Source organism: Equus quagga, chromosome 7 (genome assembly GCF_021613505.1).
Source record: "Equus quagga isolate Etosha38 chromosome 7, UCLA_HA_Equagga_1.0, whole genome shotgun sequence".
In the NCBI taxonomy this organism is placed as follows: Eukaryota; Metazoa; Chordata; class Mammalia; order Perissodactyla; family Equidae; genus Equus; species Equus quagga.
In genome coordinates, this window is record NC_060273.1 from 21,765,163 (window position 1) to 21,783,487 (window position 18,325).

The window sequence follows — 18,325 nt, forward strand, 5'->3', positions numbered from 1 at the left end:
CCTGCTTCCCACTTCTCTTCCCTCCTCCATCCTCCCCTACCAGCTGGCTATAGGTGACATGAGGCCCATCTTCAGCAAATAAGAACCACCAGGCAGCTGCTCCCACAGTGGCTGCACCCACGTAGCCTGTGGTAGAGAGAAGATGGGAGTCGGGGTCAGGGCTGGGGAGATGGGAAGTGTTAAGAGGGCCTCGTGGCCATGAAGAGCTGGGTGAGGAAGAGGGCCCAGCAGCGTGGCTGCACTGGGGGAGCCGCTGTCCCAGAGAGAAGGTCAATCCCAAGGGTTGGGAAAGATCATGGGTCCCATCCTGCTCACCCCCAATTGCCATGTAGCGGAAGAAGAGCCAGCCACTGATGAGGGGCTCCTTGGGGCTCCGGGGGGGCCGGTCCATGATGTCCAGGTCCGGTGGGTTGAAGCCCAGGGCTGTGGCCGGGAGCCCATCAGTTACCAAGTTCACCCACAGCAGCTGCACGGGGATCAGGGCCTCAGGCAGCCCCAAGGCTGCTGTCAGGAAGATGCTGCCAGAAGGAGGTGGTCACATGTCTGTCCTGCCTCCCAGATCTGTGGTCATCCCCCACCCAGCCCTGAGTTCCTCCTGAATGCCCACCCTGGCTGCTTACCAGACCACCTCACCCACATTGGAGGAAATGAGGTAGCGGATGAACTGCTTCATGTTGTTGTAGATGGCTCGGCCTTCCTCCACGGCAGCCACGATGGTGGAGAAGTTGTCGTCGGCCAGCACCATCTCGGAGGCAGTCTTGGCCACAGCAGTGCCAGATCCCATGGCAATGCCGATTTCTGCCTTCTTCAGGGCAGGGGCATCGTTGACGCCATCACCGGTCTGAGAGAAGAAAGACAAGGTGGAACCTGGCCCCTTCCACACACCCCTCCTTCAGACTCTTCCATGAGGCCTGAATCCCTCCCTTCTGTGCATCTCCCCAGGGCCCCCACTCAGCTCCCCCCCTCCCTGGGCACCCAGCTCCCCAGGATGATCATCTCAGTGGACTTTAAGCAGACCACCCCATGCCAGACTCCACACGGACCCCAGCCTGGGCAGCCCCCTTGGTCTCCTCACCATAGCCGTGATCTCGTCAAAGGACTGCAGATACTCCACGATCTTGGACTTATGGGAAGGCTCCACACGGGCAAAGCAGCAAGCACGGCGGCAGGCCTCCCGCTGCTCGGCCAGGGGCAGGTCGTCGAACTCCCGGCCCGTGTAGGCCCTGTCAGCCACCTCCTCATTCTCCCCAAAGATGCCGATTCGTCGGCAGATGGCAATGGCTGTGCCCTTGTTGTCCCCAGTGATCATGATCACTCGGATTCCCGCATCGCGGCACAGCTGGATAGAGCCTGTGACTTCCTTGCGGGGCGGGTCCAACATGCCCACCACGCCAATGAAGGTCAGGTCCGTCTGGGGAGACAGAGCAGAGATGACAGGGTCAAGGAGGGACTTGGAAAATAAGCCAGGGAGGAAGCTCTAGGGGAGATGGGGAGAAGGGTCAGCGGGCCGGAGGGAGAGCTGACCCTGGGCCTGGTGTTCAGACCTCAGTGGGGCCTTGTCAGCTCAGGGGGAGGACATATCCCTTGTTCACACGTATACTGCAGGCTTGGCAGTGCAAGGCCCATCGGCCTTTCATAGAAAGAACGCGAGCTGGAAGTTAGAGCACTGGTTTCTGCTTTAAGCAGGGTCATTCACTTGGTCTACAACTTTGGGCAAATTCATGTTACCTGCTGGGCCACAGTGTCCCCTCTGTCAAATGAAGGGAGCGGACAGAGTCAGACCTCTACAAGAATAGGAGCTGACATCCACGTGAAGGTCATGCCCTGCTTCTTGCATCAAGAAGATGTCACTATGGAAGTATGTCAGCTGAGTATGCTTAGTGACCTGGTTGACATCTGTTCTGGTGCAAGCACCTCACCCTGTCGCAGACAGGTCCCCGAATCGAACTAGAGGATTCCTAAGGTTCTCTCAAACTCTAACGTCCTGTGCTGCTAGGACCCGTGACGAAGTAGGCAATGACAAGGGTGGGAGAGGGGTGAGGCGAAAGACTCTGGGACAATTCAAGGCTCCATCTGCTCACCTCGTACTCCATGAACCTGGCAGAGTCATCCAGAATCATATCCTCTCGCTTTGGGGGGGTGTCCCGGGTGGCCAGGGCCAAGCAGCGCAGGGTGTCCCGGCCAGTGCCCCACTCCTTGATCACCGACAAGATCCTTTCCTTCACGGGCCCTGCCATGGGCACCCGGGTGGTGCCAACTCGCACATAGTTACAACGGTCGAGGACCCCCTCAGGGGCACCCTAGGAGAGCAGAATAGCATTCAGAGACTACCATCTTCCTTCCAGGGCACAGTGAGGGGGCAGGGATAGGAGAGGGCTTCAGCATTTGGAAGAAGAGGTGGACTGAGGCACATTCCGATTTCTGACCTTGACAAACATCTTGTTGCCCACAGCAGCCCGGGATTTGGCGGGGGAGCAATAGACAGACATGGACTTTCTGTCTCGGGAGAACTCCAGGGTGAATTCCTTCTTCATTAGCTGGCGGATGACCTGGGAGAGAGGAGACAGGGAGGGAGAGGCCAGACGTGAGATTGGTGGGAAAAGAGCGACAGTACTGTGCTAGAAGTGAAGAGTCCCAGAGCCCTTAAAACATAGTTAAAAAGGATCTAGAGGTCAGAGCAGACCCTAAGATGAAAGGTAAGTCTGGAACCTACAGCACAAACGGAGAGAATTCCAAGGCTAGTGCTGCCACTGTCTTACAGTGTCCAGTTTAAGCACAGCAGAAACAGGACCGCATAGTACAGCACCATCCAGACCTTCCAGTGCTGATGGGAATGTTCCGTAATCTGAACTGTCCAATATGGCACAATTGAGCAACGGCTGCTGAGCAGGGGAAATGTGGCCAGTGCCACTGAAGGACTGAGTTTTCACTCTTATTTAATTTTAATTAATTTAAATTTAAATACCATATGTGCTTCTAGAGATACGTGTTTGTTGGACAGTGCAGACCCAGTGCCTGGCATGCAGTAATATGCCATAAAAATGAATGAGAGCCTTTTTTCACCAAATGCATTATGGATATTTCTCCACAAAATAAAATAAAACTAAACAGAAATAACAACAAATGAAAAATAAGTTGATGCTTATCATTTGTAAGTTTTTTAAATGAATCCTCTATTGATACATATTTAGATTGTTTTCCTTATTTTTGTTATATTAAATAAAGCAGCAATGAGCATCTTGGCTATACAAAAAAAAGAATGTGGGGAACATAACACCCCAGAGGAATTCAACAGAGACCAGAGCTTAGAGAGAGAGTAACAGACTGGGCTTGTTCATCTGGACAAGGGGAAGCAGAGGAATACACATTAGTTATATTTCCCAAATCCTAAATCAGGTCTTCAGATCTGATAAAAACAAGTATGCTTCTAGAGACAAAGGGATAATAGTCGAAATCGGGGCTGCCTCGGGATAGGTCACTTGTGGTTTCTCTGTCCAGCTCTGTCCCTTTCACCTAGCGACACAACAGGAAGAAGTGATCTTAAATTCATTAGGGATGTTGCAGCTAGGCAATAGAAAGAGCCTAGTATAAGCTTTGGTATAAATCCAGGGACAGTAGGTCCCAGCCAAAGTCAACCCGGCCAACAAAGCTCTGGAGAGGCCGTCTGCTTGTGCTGGTTGGGGTCCCAGCATGGGGCGGGAGGCCCTGCCCAGCCCAACTTGGGGGCCTCTGCCTCCTGAGGTTCCTTGGGTCCTGGTCTGTGTGATCCTGGGGAGGGGGCACCCAGACTCACCGAGTTGCAGGCATTGGCTCTCTCCACCTTCGAGAGGTTTCTCACATCAGTGTTGAATACATTCATCTTCTCCACCAGGGTGGTGAGTGCCGTCTCAGTGGCCTCACCTACCTTCTCATAGACACCTTTGGCCTGAGAGGGCAGAGGAGGAAGAAGTAGGTGCCCTGGGCTCCTGGCCCCTTGTTGCCCTATCAGACCCACCTTCCACCTAGAATGGGAAGGGAGCGAGCCACTCTCTTCCCCGTACACCCAGGAAAGGACTTGGGACAAGGGACTTTCTTCCCATGACCCCTTCCTTATGGCCTGCTGAGGAGGCTTAGACTCTGAGCCAGTGGGAAGGGGAAGGAGGGGCTGCCTCAGGAGTGAAGAGGTTACCTCATTGAAGTCCAAGGAGGAGTCATTGCAGAGGGCACAAATGGTGGCCACCTCCACTAGCCCATCATACTGCCCTGCCCGGACTGGCTTATCATTCTTCAAGCTGGCAGTGGGGTAGAGGAGGAAGGAAGGGAAACAGACAGGTAGAGAAGAACAGGGAGTGAGATGCAGAGAGAGCGTGGGGAAAACAGTGAGGGACAGGCCAGGGAGACGGCAATCAACTTGGAGATCAAGTGGGAGAGAGAACAAGGTCAGGGAAGGAAGAGGAGAGAGAAAGGAAGACAAAACTAGGGAGGAGGGTGCTAGGGAAAATGTAGGGTGAGGGGGGTGCAGGAGGAGCTGGGGAGAAGACTCGAAGGAGACTTACATCTCCCCTTCTGGAGCATAAGTGGAGCCAGTGATAGAAAACTCGTTCAGAATGCAGAGGTCCCCATCCACCTTGTCGACGATAAACATCTGCAGGGGAAAAGGGCGTGCACACAGAGGTCTAACTCTCCCCATCCCTGAAGGCAATCTGCACCGAGGGGAGGCCCGTGCTCCTAAGCTCCCTCTGCCCAGCCATGTGCACTGACTAACCGAACTTCCTACCACCGCCCCCCCAACCCCCACCAAGCCTTTCCTTTGTCCTCCCTGCATCTTCCCCTCTCCCCTACTCCCTTGCAATCATTCTCCAAGTTCTGTGTTAGTGGCCTTAAGACAAAAGTGACTGCAGGTCACACTCAAGGCTCCTTTAGATCAGTTAATAAAATAAGACGTGCACAACAAGGTGTGCTGGGGACGCAGCTACCAGTCCACCTGTTAGCACATGGCCCATCTACAGCTCCAGCTGCTCGTGGCCAGATCTTCCAGTTTTGCCAGTTTTCCAGGAAGAGCTAGAAAGTCAGGTTATTTTCCTATGAAATCTCTTGACTTTCAAATGTGGGCAATTAATTCATTTTCGTGAAACACGACAGGAGCCAGTTGCACAAGCCTGCAGCCTGGCCTTGAAGCTTGTGCTTTGGAGGGATGTAGAGAAGGCAGTGCCCAGAGGAGGGCAGCCCACCCTGAAGCAGAGCAAGTGCGGACAGGACTGGCCTTAAGACGTGTTCCAAGACAAAATGATTCTGTGGTCAAGTACGTTTGGGAAACTCTGGGTTAAACAAAGCAGAATCCAACCTCTTTTCGATCAGGCTTCTTCGAGCCTTTCAAATGCCAACAGACACGTGGGTCTACCCAAGGGGCTAAGGGTATAGCCTTTCTCACCCTCATCTGACCGCACAGCCCTTGCTTCTCATAACAGCAATTTACATTTCGTGGACATGCTATTCCACAGAACTCTGTTTAGGGCAGGGGTTCTTTGCCTGGGGTCCATGGACAACTGCCCTCCCAAGGGGTCTGTGAACTTGATGGCAAAAAAAAAAAAAAAAAAAAAAAATCACATCTTTTATTTTCTCTCTAACTGACATTTAGTATTTCCTTCCAATTATGAATGGACCACACAAGTATTTGCAAAACCTGTGACTCTGCCACCAATATAACCACAGATACTTTCCTATCACATCACATTGTCACAGAGCCCTCAAAATAGCATCTGCCCTCATCACTGATTCAACATTGCAGTGGTTCTCAGACTGACCACTAGAATTTGCTATTTAATACATTAGTAAAGAAGCATATGTGCTACCAAATCACAAATTTGTTTTTAAAATATTTGATAACTGTATTTTAATCATTGGTTTCCTCTGTAATCTGATATATTTTTAAAACAGAATTCTATGTATTTAATCTTATATGTTTAAAATACTATACTGAAAAAAGAAAATACTATACTGAGAATAGGCCCAGACTGCCAAAGAGTCTGAGGCACAGAAAAGATGAAGAGCCCCGGATTAGGAAATGCTGTTCAAGATTAGTGTGGCTGGGTGCCCAAGCCTGTCATGGATGACCACACTGGAGCGTGGTCTGGTGCGCAGGCAGGAGCTCTGGGGCCAGAAAGACGTGGGTTTGAAACTCAACTCTGCTACCTGCTAACTGCGCACTGAATCTCCCAGAGCCTCAGTTTCTTCTTCTGAAAAATGGGGTTAACGAGACCTTCCCGTGACGGGGCTGTTGTGAAGGATTAGAGGTAACACATGGCAGTCAGCATCTGGCACACGGACAGTGGCTAGAGGGAGCTATCTGGCCAGGGTGGAGGGGCCTCTCTGATCCCTTCATGGCTGACAGGATGGCAGTCGATCTGCCCTCTGAGCATTTCCTAGGCCAAAATGAGAAGCTGCCAGTGAGGAATAGGTAGCCCCGTCTTTGGAGGCTCGTTTCACGCCAGAGGCAGTCTTCTGAGTGGGATGTTCCCCACACTCCCTGACCTTGCAGACAGACATCTGGTTGGTGGTGAGGGTGCCTGTCTTGTCGGAACAGATGACAGAGGTGCAGCCCAGCGTCTCTACAGAGGGCAAGCTCCTCACGATCGCATTTTTCTTTGCCATCCGGCGGGTACCCAAGGCCAGGCAGGTGGTGATGACTGCAGGAAGGCCTGTGGGAGGCAGGAGAGAGAACGAAGGAAGAATAATGGAGGGGGGAGGGAAAGCTAGTGCGACAGGCTGAATAATAACCCCAAAGACAAGCAGTCTGAATGCCCGGAATCTGTAAATGTTACCTTATTTGGAAAAAGGGTCTTTGCAGTTGAGATTGGCAAGTAGGAGGAGAAAGAGAGGCTACAATACCTTCTGGGATTGCAGCCACAGCCAGGGCCACAGCAATCTTGAAGTAGTAGATGGCGCCACGCAACCAGGAGCCCCCGTGGACTGGGTCATTGAAGTGGCCAATGTTGATGAGCCAGACAGCCACACAGATGAGGGAGATGACCTTGGAGAGCTGCTCCCCGAACTCATCCAGCTTCTGCTGCAGCGGGGTTTTGTCTTGTTCTGTGGCGGCCATCTGGTCGCGGATCTTCCCAATCTCAGTGTTCACCCCAGTGGTGGCCACAATGCCTAAGGCCTTGCCGGCTGCAATGTTGGTGCCCTGGGAAGGTGAAGAAGTCAAGTAATCAGGCAAGAGGTAACCATCATGCTGCATTTCCCTACTGTGGGCCTCATCTCTTCTCAATCGCCATGCCTCTCCCAGAAAAGGGCCTCTGGCTTGAGCACATGACAGCTGGCCCTGGATGGCTCACCGAGAAAAGCATGTTCTTCTTGTCCTGGTTGACAGCTCGGGGGTCAGGAACAGGTTCTGTGTGCTTGATGACGGATACAGACTCGCCTGTGGAGAAGGGGCCAAGGGGTTTTCAGATGACATCATGTCCTTCTCCCACACTTCCCATCCCTAACTCCCTCCCTGCTTGGCAGGACAGGGCCAGGTAAGGACCAAGCAACAATCCCGGACTCTGGAAGAAGCCACTGGAGGCAAATGGGAAATCCATTCATTTAAAGTAAAAAGACTTTGCTTGACTACTTAAAAGCTGCATGACTCTGGGTCACTTAACCTCTGTTTGCTCCTCTATAAAATGGGAACAATAATACGTACTCTTCAGAACAGGGTCTTGGTGAAAGTCAGATAAGTTGATGTATGTGAAAATGCACTGTCAACTGTGGAGCACATTCCTGGGAGGGAGAGGCCCACACCCTTGGGACCTTACCTCCCTCACCCACATGGCGGGGGCTCAGGCAATCATCCTGGGCCAGCCTAGCCTTGCTTCCTTGGACCATGGGGAATGCTCACTGGCTCTTCACCCTCTCTCTCCCAGAGGAGAAACAGAAGCAGCCATGGTTTCAAGTACATGCGAACCTTCCATCTTGTCCTAGGATCTATGGTTCCTCACTTGGGGACTTTTCAGGAGACAGCATAGTTCTCTGGGTGAGTATGTTCATATGTCTGTGTGGAAGGGATGGGTCAAGAACCATCTGGAGAATGGGTTCAAATGTCTTGCCCTCTCCCATGACCCCTGTGCCAGGCTTGCAACAGAATGAACAAAGCTGAGCAGCGCTGACACGGCCGCCGCTATGGAACCAGGAGGGGGCCCTATTGCTGAGTGTTCTCTTTTATCCACCTGGAATTTCATCCCTGTGCACCCAGCCCCTCCCTCACCAAATCCTCATCCCACACCCCCTTGGTGCGTCTTCCCACCCAGGCCACCAGACCTGTCAGGATGGACTGGTCAACCCGCAGGGTGGTAGATTTGATGGAGAGGATGCGGATATCTGCAGGGACTTTGTCTCCCACTGTGGAGAGAGTAGAGAAGAGTGAAGTCAGCTGAGAAGGGGGCTTCCTTCCTTCCTAAGAAAACCCCCAGTCTTTGACTACTTCCCCTTATCCTTCAGGTCTTGGAGGGGTCACCTAGGCTGGGTGCCCCCCTGGGCTTGAGTTGGGTCCCGGCATGTTGCCCTGCAGCCCCAACAAGCATCTCCTTCTTAACACTCCTTCCAGTTGTCCCCCTGGTTGCATGCTTTTCTCCCTCTGGGCTGGAAGCCCTGTGAGGGAGGGTCTGGCATCCCGCCTGGACATAACATATGCTCAGTAAACGTGTACTGAGTGACTGACGGGGAAATCAGGAACAATCTAGTTGTATAAGGAGAAAATACAACTGAGAATGGATGACAGCAAAACAGAGAGGGAAATAAGAGGGAGAAAGGTGAGGAGGGCAAGGCAAGAACAGAACTAAGGAAAACAGGGTGAGTCGGAGAGAAGTGTGTCGGGGGAAGAGAATGAAGGTGAACAGCTGGGGAGGCAGGAAGACACAGGAGAAACTAGGGGAAGTGAAAAAGTCATTGTCACCCAAGACAAAAGGTGGAGCGCGAAGCAGGAGAGAGTGATGGAGAGGGAGATACAAGGGTGAGGACGCTGGAGAGGGAGGAGCGGCTCAGGCAAAGGGCGCAGGTCTGCACATCAGAAACCTGCCAGGCCCTGTCTGAGCATTTGAAGGAAGGCCAGGAGCCCTGGTGAGTGAGCTGGGGAGTTGTGCAGGAGAGAAGGGGAGGGCTGCAAGAAACAAGGAGTGGGGGGGCAAGGGCAGCGACACAGCCCAGAGAGCTGAGAAAGAGGGGGGAGGCCAAGGGAGAAGCACAGAAAGAGTGGGTCAGAACAGAGACCATGCTGGGGGGAGGCTGACGAGGCAGATGCCCCACCAGACTCAGAAACCTTTGAGGAGGTTAATCACCTCCCAGGGCCTCTGCTTAATCCCGCCTGCTCCCATGGATAGTACCGGGGACAGGGTTTGATCACTTTCCTTCCTCTGTTTCTAAGGTCCCTCCTCCTGTGCCAGAGGAAGCTGACAGAGGGAGCAGGTTGGCGACAGAGTTGGGCGGGACACCCTTGTCACCCAAGCTGAAGGGATATTTATAGAGATTCATGGCGCTGATTCCAAACCCTCACTGTGGCAAGATGGCCCTGTGATGGCCCACCAGGGTCTTCTGCCTGCCTTCCCTCCCTCTCCCCAAGCTTCCCATGATGGTGACTTGAGTGTCTGGTGGAGGCAAGCAGGCCTAGAAAGATATATTCCCCGATGCCAGGGGCCTGGAGACGGGGGAAGGCCTGCACAGGGCAAATATAAAAACCGCTGAAGGGGGCAGAATCCCAGTAATCTTAGCCCCCGGCCCCCACCCTGCCGTCAGGCATTAAGTGTCCCTCAGCCCAGAGGCGGGGCGCTCCTTGAGCTCTTCTGCTCCCAGGTCCCGTGCTCTCTGCTGGCGCCTGAGTTTCCCTTACATGGGCGGGGGCTTGAGCCTTCGGCCCCCCTTTTCCCTTCTACCCTCGCTCCTTCCCCTTTGAGAGGCCTCAAGGACACTGAGAGGTCAAGATTTAAAGCTGACCAAGCTTGGGGGTGGGTGGAAGGAGAGGGAAGCCAGGCTCAGGAGGGGGGTGGAGACAGAGCCATTGGCAGAGACTGGGTTCCACCTGTTGCTTGCAAGTGCTGGGCGAGAGGAGGGGAGCAGGGGGTCTGCCTGCAGCTTCAGGGACAGGACTGGCTGTTCCTGCTGAGACTCTGGCAGGGAGGGGGTGCTGTGGCCACAATGCCCTGGGGTGACCTCCTGAGGAGTCTGGGAAGAAGAGGCAAAGACTCTGCCGTCCTGGCTACATCTTGGACACCAGGACCAGGGGCTGGCCAGCCCCGACTCCCAATATACACATCTCCTTGGCCTCGAACCCAAGGCCTTCCATCCTGGACCACTCATTTCCATCACTCACCAGCCACTTCCACAATGTCCCCAGGGACAATGTCCCGAGCCTTGATCCTTTGCACTGACTTGCGGTCAGCCCGGTAGACCTTTCCCATTTCGGGTTCATATTCCTTCAGAGCCTCAATGGCGTTCTCTGCATTACGCTCCTGGGGGACAGGGTGGATGAGAGGAGGGTCATCAAAGGAAGGAAGTTGTGGAATGGGAGGGGACTGGTGGGGGAGGATTAGGGGGTGTGGAGATGGAGGAGCAGCGGCAAGAGTCTCGGGGGAAACCTTCCAGGCATCACAGGGGAGGAGGCATGTTATACAGCCCAGGCTCCTGACATAGGGAAGCAGACAAACCCCACACAAGGGTAGGTGTGTTTGTGTTGAGGAAACTGTCCCCTATGGCTGAAAGTGGGTAAAGGGTTTGGGGAAGAGAGGAAAGAAGAATCAAAGGAAATCAGAAAGCAGGGGACAGGAAAAATAGAGGGTGGGAAGGGAAGAGAAAGAAGGAAATCAAACTAGCATTTATTGAAATTCTACCGTATGGCAGGCCAAGGCTGGGCGCTTCCATACTCACCATCTTGTTAAATTTCCCCACATCTCTGAGGGATAGGATGATTAGCCCCATTTTACAGATAAGGAAACTGAGGCTCAGAGAAATGAAGGAAATTGCCCAGGGTTATATGGTCAGCAAGTGACAGTGGGAACACCAGTCTCCCACCTCTTTCTAACACTCTGTCCCATTTCCCAACTGGGCAATAGGACCAGAGAACAAGCCTAGCCCAGGGCAAGTCATGGAGGAGGAGAAGACAGGGAGGGAGGCCGGCTTCACGGTCAGTGTCAGGACATGAAGGAGGGAGGCGGGGTCAAAGCTAACCTGCCAAACCCCCACAATGGCGTTGGCAATGAGGATCAAGAGGATGACAAAGGGTTCAACAAAGGCAGTGACGGTCTCTTCACCTTCCTCGAACCAGGCCAGCACCTGGAGAGCAGGGGAAGGGAGAATAACAGGTAAGAAAGCCCCTCAAATGGGTAAAGAGAGGAGATGGAGGTGAGAATGTGTGGACAAACAGGGCAGGGCACCATGCGAGTGCTGCAGCCCCATGTGGGTGTGAGGTTCTCCATGCTCCAAGGCGCATACTCACATAGGCACTGCCGCTGCTCTTATTCAGCGGGCACAGGCGGGCACAGACATGCACACCTCAGGGATTAACTGGGAATGCTTTTAGGTTCCCCTGACTGAGTTGCTGGCTTGTAAACAAACCTCAGGGGACACTCGAGCCAACTACCCCCAAAGCTACATCCATCCCATGGGAGCCAAAACTCCATAGGAAAAACCCTGTGGTCCTTGCAGGCGACTGGCCCACCCACAGCCCTCCCCCATAGCCCAAGGCAGGGAAGCTCTGATTTCATGAGGGAGCAGGAGGTGGGGATAGTGTTACGGGGCCTCCTGTACACACCCCACCCCAGCTGTTGCCACTGCCAGGCAACAGCCACAGGCAAATGTCAAGGAGCAAATCTGAGAAGGGAGGAGGGAGGCCCTGCCAGCTAGGACTCAGGGGCCTACAAGGCCTCCATTAAGGAGACCAGGAGATGAGGAGACTTCTTTTGCCTCTAGAGTCTCGTCTTCCGGCAGGACTAAGATGTTAAGGAAGAAACTCCCTAAGGATGGACTGCTGGGATGGTGGGTGCTGAGGGAAGCTCTAGGGCCGAGAGACGGCAGGGCCTGGAGAGTGGGCAGGCAGGGCTGAGGCTGTGATGGGCGGGGGAAGGCGAAGGTCAGGCCAGGAGCGTGAGGATGGGGACCCAGGAGTTCCAGTCCTGATTGGAGGGAGGGTGGTGAAGCTGGGAGACAGATGAGGGGTTTGGGCTTTCGGGGGCATTTGGAGCCATCCTCGCACCAGGAGCTCTTTCCCGCCTCTAGGAGGGAGTATTTGCCTCAACCAATCAGTGTCAGGAGGGCGGGGCATGGGCGTCAGGATGCTCAGGGATTGGTGGAGCAGGGCGTGGTGTGCCCCGGGGCATGCTGGGAGTAGTGGTGGCCAGGGAGTCTCTGGGCTGGGGAGCCGGCTCTGGGGGTAACCTGAGCCCTCGAAGCTCTTGAAGCTGCAGGGGTGGCTTAGCTTCAGTGTTTTGGCTGAGAACACCCTTAAAGCTTAAAATAAAACCTGCCTGCAGGGTGTGGGGGAGGACACAGGAAGATGCAAATCAGCGCCTTCCCACCTCCCTCAGTTCTGGTCTGTTAGAATAGGATGCTGAGGGCAACAGGTTAATTCGGAGCATTCTGCCAACAGGCCGTCCAGATCTCCTGCAACCCACACACCCAGCCAGCCCCCAGATGTCCTACCACACTCACAAAGGAAATGCAGGCAGCCAGGAGAAGGATCCGCACCAGGAGGTCTTCAAACTGCTCTACCACCAACTCCCACAGGGACTTCCCTGGGGAAAGAGGCAAGAGGAGGCAGCCCCACTCCCAGGGTTAAGGTCTGGTGGATGGATGGATGGATGAAGCGCTGGGACTCCAGGTGCAGGCTGGGGTCCAGGGACTGAGAGTGCCCTGAATTACAGCCTGGAGCAGGAAGGTTCTGGGGTGATGGGCAAGGCCACTTGGTACTGAGAGAAGGACTGAGGGAGCCACCAGGCTCCTCAATGTGGTGGGCAGTGGTTCAAGGGCTGGATGCTTCAAGGAGAATGTGCCTGGAAACTTCTGCCTCCAGCCAGACTCTAACCTTTGGGGAGGGATATCTGCCCAGGAGTGGGTAGGATGAAGGCAGAGAGAAAGGAGTGGGGCCCAGAGCAGAGGGAGGGTCATTTACCAGAGCTCAGGGATTCCAACAACTTACCTTCCTCAGCAGGGAGCTCTACCCAGGGAAAAAGAAGAAAAGGACATATTCATTTGAGGTTCAGTCTAATGCCCCCCGCATCAAGGACTTTGTGGCTAAGGTAAGAGAATCAGGCCACCAAAAGGCCATCTGAGGTTCACCAAGGTCATCCCATAAAACCTCCTAAAACTCTGGGGCTCAGGGACCGTTTTCTCAGGATCCTCTTCCCCCCTGCAGTCATTGGACCATGGCCCAGCTCCTCCCTAAGATACCCTTAAGGGTGAGGCTCCAGTGTGTGTGTTTGTGTTGCAGGGGGCACAAGAAGTTGTTACCAGTCTCTTCTCCAAGGGACACTTATCATTAAGGCCGTATTTGTGTGTGTGTGTGTGTGTGTGTGTGTGTGTGTGTGTGTATTGTAGGGGGCACAAGAAGTTGTTAGCAGTCTCTTCTCCAAGGGACACTTACCATTGGGGCCGTATTTCTCCAGATGCCGCTTAACTTGTTCCGGGGTGAGGCCAGCAGTCTCGCTCACCCCAAAATAGGCCAAACATTCTTCTGTGGTCTTGGAGTGTGCAGCCTCCATTATGCTCCCTTCCTGGGGGCCAGGGGGCGGTGTGTTCCTTCTGGAGGGTTCTCACGCGTGGGGAGCCTTCCTCAGTGAGTCCACCTGCCTGTTTGTCTGGGTTTCTTCTTTTTTCTCTCCTGCCCCCCCCCCCAGGTTCTTCTTCCCTCCACAAAGCTCTAACCCAGTCCCACTTGCAGCAGCCGGCCACCCCCCCAACCCCCAGCTGGTCCTTATGAGAGAGTGGGGGGGCAGGCTCCCCCCTCCTCCAGATCAGGGATTGGCTGGCTGAGACTTCAGCAGGAGGGATCAGAAGAGAGATATTTCTGCTGACAGAGGGGGAACAGTGGGGCTGCAGCCTGAGATGTCACTCATGAGGGAAGCTAAGGTGGCCCCAGCCCCGGGGCAGGGGGGGCAGGGAGAGACTTCATTCTCTGTCTTCTGCTACTGACCCCAATTGCTTTGACTTCCTCAGTTGCACTGGATTTCCTATCCCAAACTCACGCCCTAGTTCTTCCCATAAGCCCGCTCCACCTCTCAGGCCTTCGCCTTTTGCTTTCCTCGCACCTCTCTTCCCGTCTCATCCACCCTGAACCTGTTTCTACTGTCACAGTCTTCTTCTTCCTCGCCTATTTTGTTGAAAGGGCAGCAGAGATCCTCCAAACTTCAGGGGATTGAAGAGAGGAGAACATCCTTTGGGGACCAGAGGAAGTGCCTCTAGAGGGACAAGGGGAAGTCAAGAGGGGAGAGGGTCAAAGGGATAGGGCAGAAGATGGTAACCCTACCCTAGGGAGGGGTTGCTAAAGCCAACAACAAGGGATTTAGTGTCCAGGCCCTGGTGAGCAAAGCCAGGACTGTCTGTCTCTCCCCTAAACTTCCCCCCTCCCCATCGCTCTAACTCGGCCTCTGGGAACATAGCCTTCAGGGCCCCCCATCCCTGACAAAGAATCCCCCCCACCAAGAAAATGGGATACCCCAGCAGCAGGGTAACCCAAGAAGCTACAGAATGTGCTGATGGCAGAGGGGGAGGGATAAATGTTTCAGGATCGGGGCAGAGGTCACCCCAAGACATGAAATGAGGGTCACCTCATCCCACATTGTGCTCTCTTTAACTCAAGGCAGACCCCAGTGTATGGTCCGCACTCCACCCTGGCTGTGAAGAATCTGTCCTCAAGGGGAGAGAGGATCAGAGCCATGTGCTCAGGTGCTGGGCGCATCCCACCAGAAGAGGCATGAGGGAGGGGGCATCCAGGAAAGAGGCCTGGGTGAGCTGGGTATGACCGAGGCTCCAGACCAGAGGAATGGGGAGCAGGCAGATGCATGGGTCAGGTCTAGGGGAAATGAGGACAGAAGAGAGCTGGGAGAGCAGAGACGGGGGTGCCAGGGTCAGAGGGAAGTCTGAGCAGTGGGAAAAGGGGACAGCAGAGAGCAGGCATGCAGCAGCCAGGGCAGCAGGGGCCCAGGGCTGGGTGCAAAAGCTGAGCGGCTGGCCTTGGTGTCAGCTTCCTCAGAGAAGCAGCTGTCTGAGCCCCCCACCCCCACCCCTACTCCAGGACGGGGGCGTCTCTTGATTACTACCAGGGCAGCTGCTGGAGGAGCAGACGGAGGGTAGCGTGGGGTGAGGCCAGAGGAAAGGAGGGCAGAGAGAAGAGAGAGGTTCAGTAAGCATAATGGTGAAAGGTCAGCGAGGGGAAGAAGGAGCGTCATGACCCTGGTCTCAAGTCCTTCCTCCCTCCAGGCCTCAGTTTCCTGAGATGAACAATGAGAAACATGGACCACTAAAAGGGTTCTCAAGGCTGTTTTCCTCTCCGGCGCTCAAGTTCCTAAGCAGACAATGGCATAGGAGACAGCGGGGCAAAGGAAAGGAAGCCCTACTTTTGGGGAGTAGGACAGCAGGGGTAGATGGAACTTAAGGATTTATCCCCCCATACTCATCCCTTCCTATGCCTGGACTTGGGGGGAGGGGCAGCTGCCAGGGTGAGTTGAGGACACCGCGCTCCTTCCCTTCCCCTTTTCATGGTTCTAACAAACCCCTCCCCTGAAGCAAAATCCTGCTGTGACCTGGGATTGGGGGGGCTTAGACAATGGGGTATGAGTGTCGGGGGTCACACTGACAGGCACCTCCACCTGGCCCAGCACCCACCTTCTTAGGCCAGAGTCAGGCTTAGCATCTGCCAAGCTTTTTGGCGCTGGCTGGCTTCTCCCTACCACCACCTGGAGGAGTGACAGGGGCACTGTCTTAAAGGAGCAGGAATGCCCAAACATGGAGAACGGGGAGAAGACTGGAGAGATCGCAACTTCAAGAGAGTTGAGAGCAAGAAGCCAGGAAAGGAGGCAGGATTTACAGGATGTCACTGCCAACGGGGCCCTTTAAGGTTATTCATTTCTACCTCCCTCAACTTCTGAGAGGGGGAAACGGAAGCCAGAGAGGGAAAGCCACCAGCCAAGAACTGCAAAAGGATCAGCATCAGGGAGGCTGGGGGTGTGAACTGGGATGGAGGAAGGCTGCACATAAGGCGCTCTCCTGGACTCCCCCACTGGGGGTCTCCAAGCCCAGAGCTGGAAGACATTCTTCCTCTTCTGCCTGATGGCTGATGCTGAGAACAGTAGAGGCCTAGCTCTGAAGGACATAGAGATAGAGCCTGGCCAATCTCTGACCAGCTCCAAACTTCAGTTTAACAATTCATAAGGAAAGGCTTAGAGGGGAGTAGTCTCTTAGGCTCCTTAAGCCAAGAGACACAAATCTTGGGGGCTGAGGGAATCCTCCTACCCCTCCCCCACTCATCTTCTGAAGGCAAGTCCCTGAAGGCTGGCAGGGTTTGGGGGCGGGGGGAGCCTCACAGCAACAGTTGCTGCTAGATTAGGAGAGGATCAGGTCCTGCTTACCCCAGAGCACCACAGCCTTCACTCACCATCTCACTTTGAGAACACAGCACCCAGATCCCCAAACCATCCCATTTTTGCAAAGCCGATTCTATTCCCAGTCTCCTGAAGCCAAGGTTTGGGGGAGCCCCAGGGATTAGACAAAACCAGGAGAGCCAGAAGGCTTCCCCCAGCTAGCCCCCAGCGTGGGTGGCCTATGAGCCCAGCTGTCTCCTGTCCATCTCCCAACAGGACACAAGGCCCAGAATAGCAAGGTCATAAGCATGGGTAGGGCCTCCTGGAGGTGGGGGGAGAGGCTGAGGGGCATGTAGGCTCCATGCTGCCTGGGAGGGAAAGTGAGAGGCAGAATGGTAAGAGGCAGAGCTGGATGGAGGTAGGGAGGGGAGAGGGCCAAGGAAAATACGTGAGAGTCTTCAGAACCTGGCTCCTCCTTGTTGGCACCCACCACCCCCAGAAAGGAAGCCCAGGGGTGCCCTCCATTGGAGCAGGGCAGAGCCGCAGTTCAGTTCAGAGAGCAGAGCCTGGGTCTAAGGAGGGGAGTGTGGGAGGAAGGGAAGATGCTGCACTCAGATGCCCATAGAGCCAGGCACACCATGTGAGTGAAGGGGGCTGGTGGGAATGGAGCAGATGTAGAAGGTGGACTCTGTGAGGCTGTCTTCTGATTTTCATGAGAAGCCAATAATCTGAACTTTTACGTGAACTCCAATGGGAACATTATCCAGGTCAAGCAAATCATGTCAGCAGCTCCAACCTAGATGAAACTTCCCATTTTACAGATGAGGATACTGAGGCCTGGAGGGGCTACACCTTGACCGGCCCTCACAGCAAGTGAGAGGCAAAGCCACGACTGGAAGACAGTGCTTTTGGTCATCCATGCTCCAGCTTCCCAGCTTGGCTCTGGGAAGGAGGGCAGTCAGCCTGCCCTTGGGCCCCTCTGCAGCCACTCTGTGGCTGCCACATTAAATCTCTCCTAACACAGCCACCATGCCCCCGGCCCACTCCCATGATCTTTCTCTGCCTGCTTTCCCCCAGGATAGGAAGGCTTAACTGAAGAATTCAAAGCAGGAAAGGCCCTTGGAGAACATCAATCCTGCTGTTAATAATCCTGTCCCATTAAGAGAACTTCGCTGGAAACCCCAAGAAGCACTGTTTGGCTCTGCACTTACCGCTCGACCAACAGGACAACCCACAGCGGAACGACGGGCCGACTGCACAGGGACTCAATCTGACCCAGCCCTCCGGCCCCTCCGGTCTGGAGTTCACAACGCTGAGTGGGCTGCCTTCCTGACCCCCACCTCCCAGCCCCCACTGCAAACACTGGCCACAGCCATCATGATGGAACTGAGATAAACCCTTTTATTTATTTATGCTTCTCCATTTTGTTTAAAACAACAACAACAACCACCTTAATATAACTGACAGCCCTTCCCCCTCACCCTTTCTTGGGTTAGGGGGTGGTTAATGGGGGAAATGGCCCCCAGGGGTGGGGCTGACCATAAGAGCCCCTTGGGGAGGTAATGGAGCCCGAATCCCCTGCCCAGGGGATGGGGCACCTGTAGTGTATCAACTGGGGAGTTAATAGGGCTCTTGAACCTCTTCTTGTACCAACATACATGCCCTTGGCCGTCAAGGGTCAGGAAGCATGTGGGGAGGGGATTCCTACCGCTCCTCTATGTCCCAGCCCAGCCCCAGTCTCAGGAACTGAGGGCTAGGGAGCCAGAAGAGTGGAGAAAAAGCAGGGTGGGTGTCTCACACGA

At 54.3% G+C, this 18,325-nt stretch overlaps 1 protein-coding gene and 1 long non-coding RNA gene across 2 annotated transcripts in view; one reads left to right on the plus strand and one right to left on the minus strand.

The window, feature by feature from the left end:
* Window positions 1-13,897, minus strand: part of ATP2A1 (ATPase sarcoplasmic/endoplasmic reticulum Ca2+ transporting 1) — a 15,704-nt gene extending 1,807 nt beyond the window's left edge. The window contains exons 1-18 of the mRNA XM_046668672.1: window positions 13,589-13,897; window positions 13,145-13,162; window positions 12,658-12,740; window positions 11,179-11,283; window positions 10,325-10,463; window positions 8,281-8,361; window positions 7,317-7,402; window positions 6,868-7,165; window positions 6,511-6,677; window positions 4,536-4,624; window positions 4,169-4,271; window positions 3,794-3,925; window positions 2,427-2,549; window positions 2,082-2,300; window positions 1,076-1,411; window positions 621-841; window positions 316-518; window positions 41-126 (exon numbers count right to left, since the gene is read on the minus strand). Of these exons, the coding sequence (XP_046524628.1) occupies window positions 41-126; window positions 316-518; window positions 621-841; window positions 1,076-1,411; window positions 2,082-2,300; window positions 2,427-2,549; window positions 3,794-3,925; window positions 4,169-4,271; window positions 4,536-4,624; window positions 6,511-6,677; window positions 6,868-7,165; window positions 7,317-7,402; window positions 8,281-8,361; window positions 10,325-10,463; window positions 11,179-11,283; window positions 12,658-12,740; window positions 13,145-13,162; window positions 13,589-13,706 (2,607 nt within the window). The 5' untranslated portion in view covers window positions 13,707-13,897. The remainder of the gene's footprint in view (window positions 1-40; window positions 127-315; window positions 519-620; window positions 842-1,075; window positions 1,412-2,081; window positions 2,301-2,426; window positions 2,550-3,793; window positions 3,926-4,168; window positions 4,272-4,535; window positions 4,625-6,510; window positions 6,678-6,867; window positions 7,166-7,316; window positions 7,403-8,280; window positions 8,362-10,324; window positions 10,464-11,178; window positions 11,284-12,657; window positions 12,741-13,144; window positions 13,163-13,588) is intronic.
* On the plus strand, window positions 13,154-17,933 carry LOC124243073 (uncharacterized). Its single transcript, XR_006889588.1, has 2 exons — window positions 13,154-13,244; window positions 17,601-17,933. It is a non-coding gene; the product is annotated as an uncharacterized LOC124243073 (long non-coding RNA).
* The last annotated feature ends 392 nt before the right edge of the window (window positions 17,934-18,325 follow it).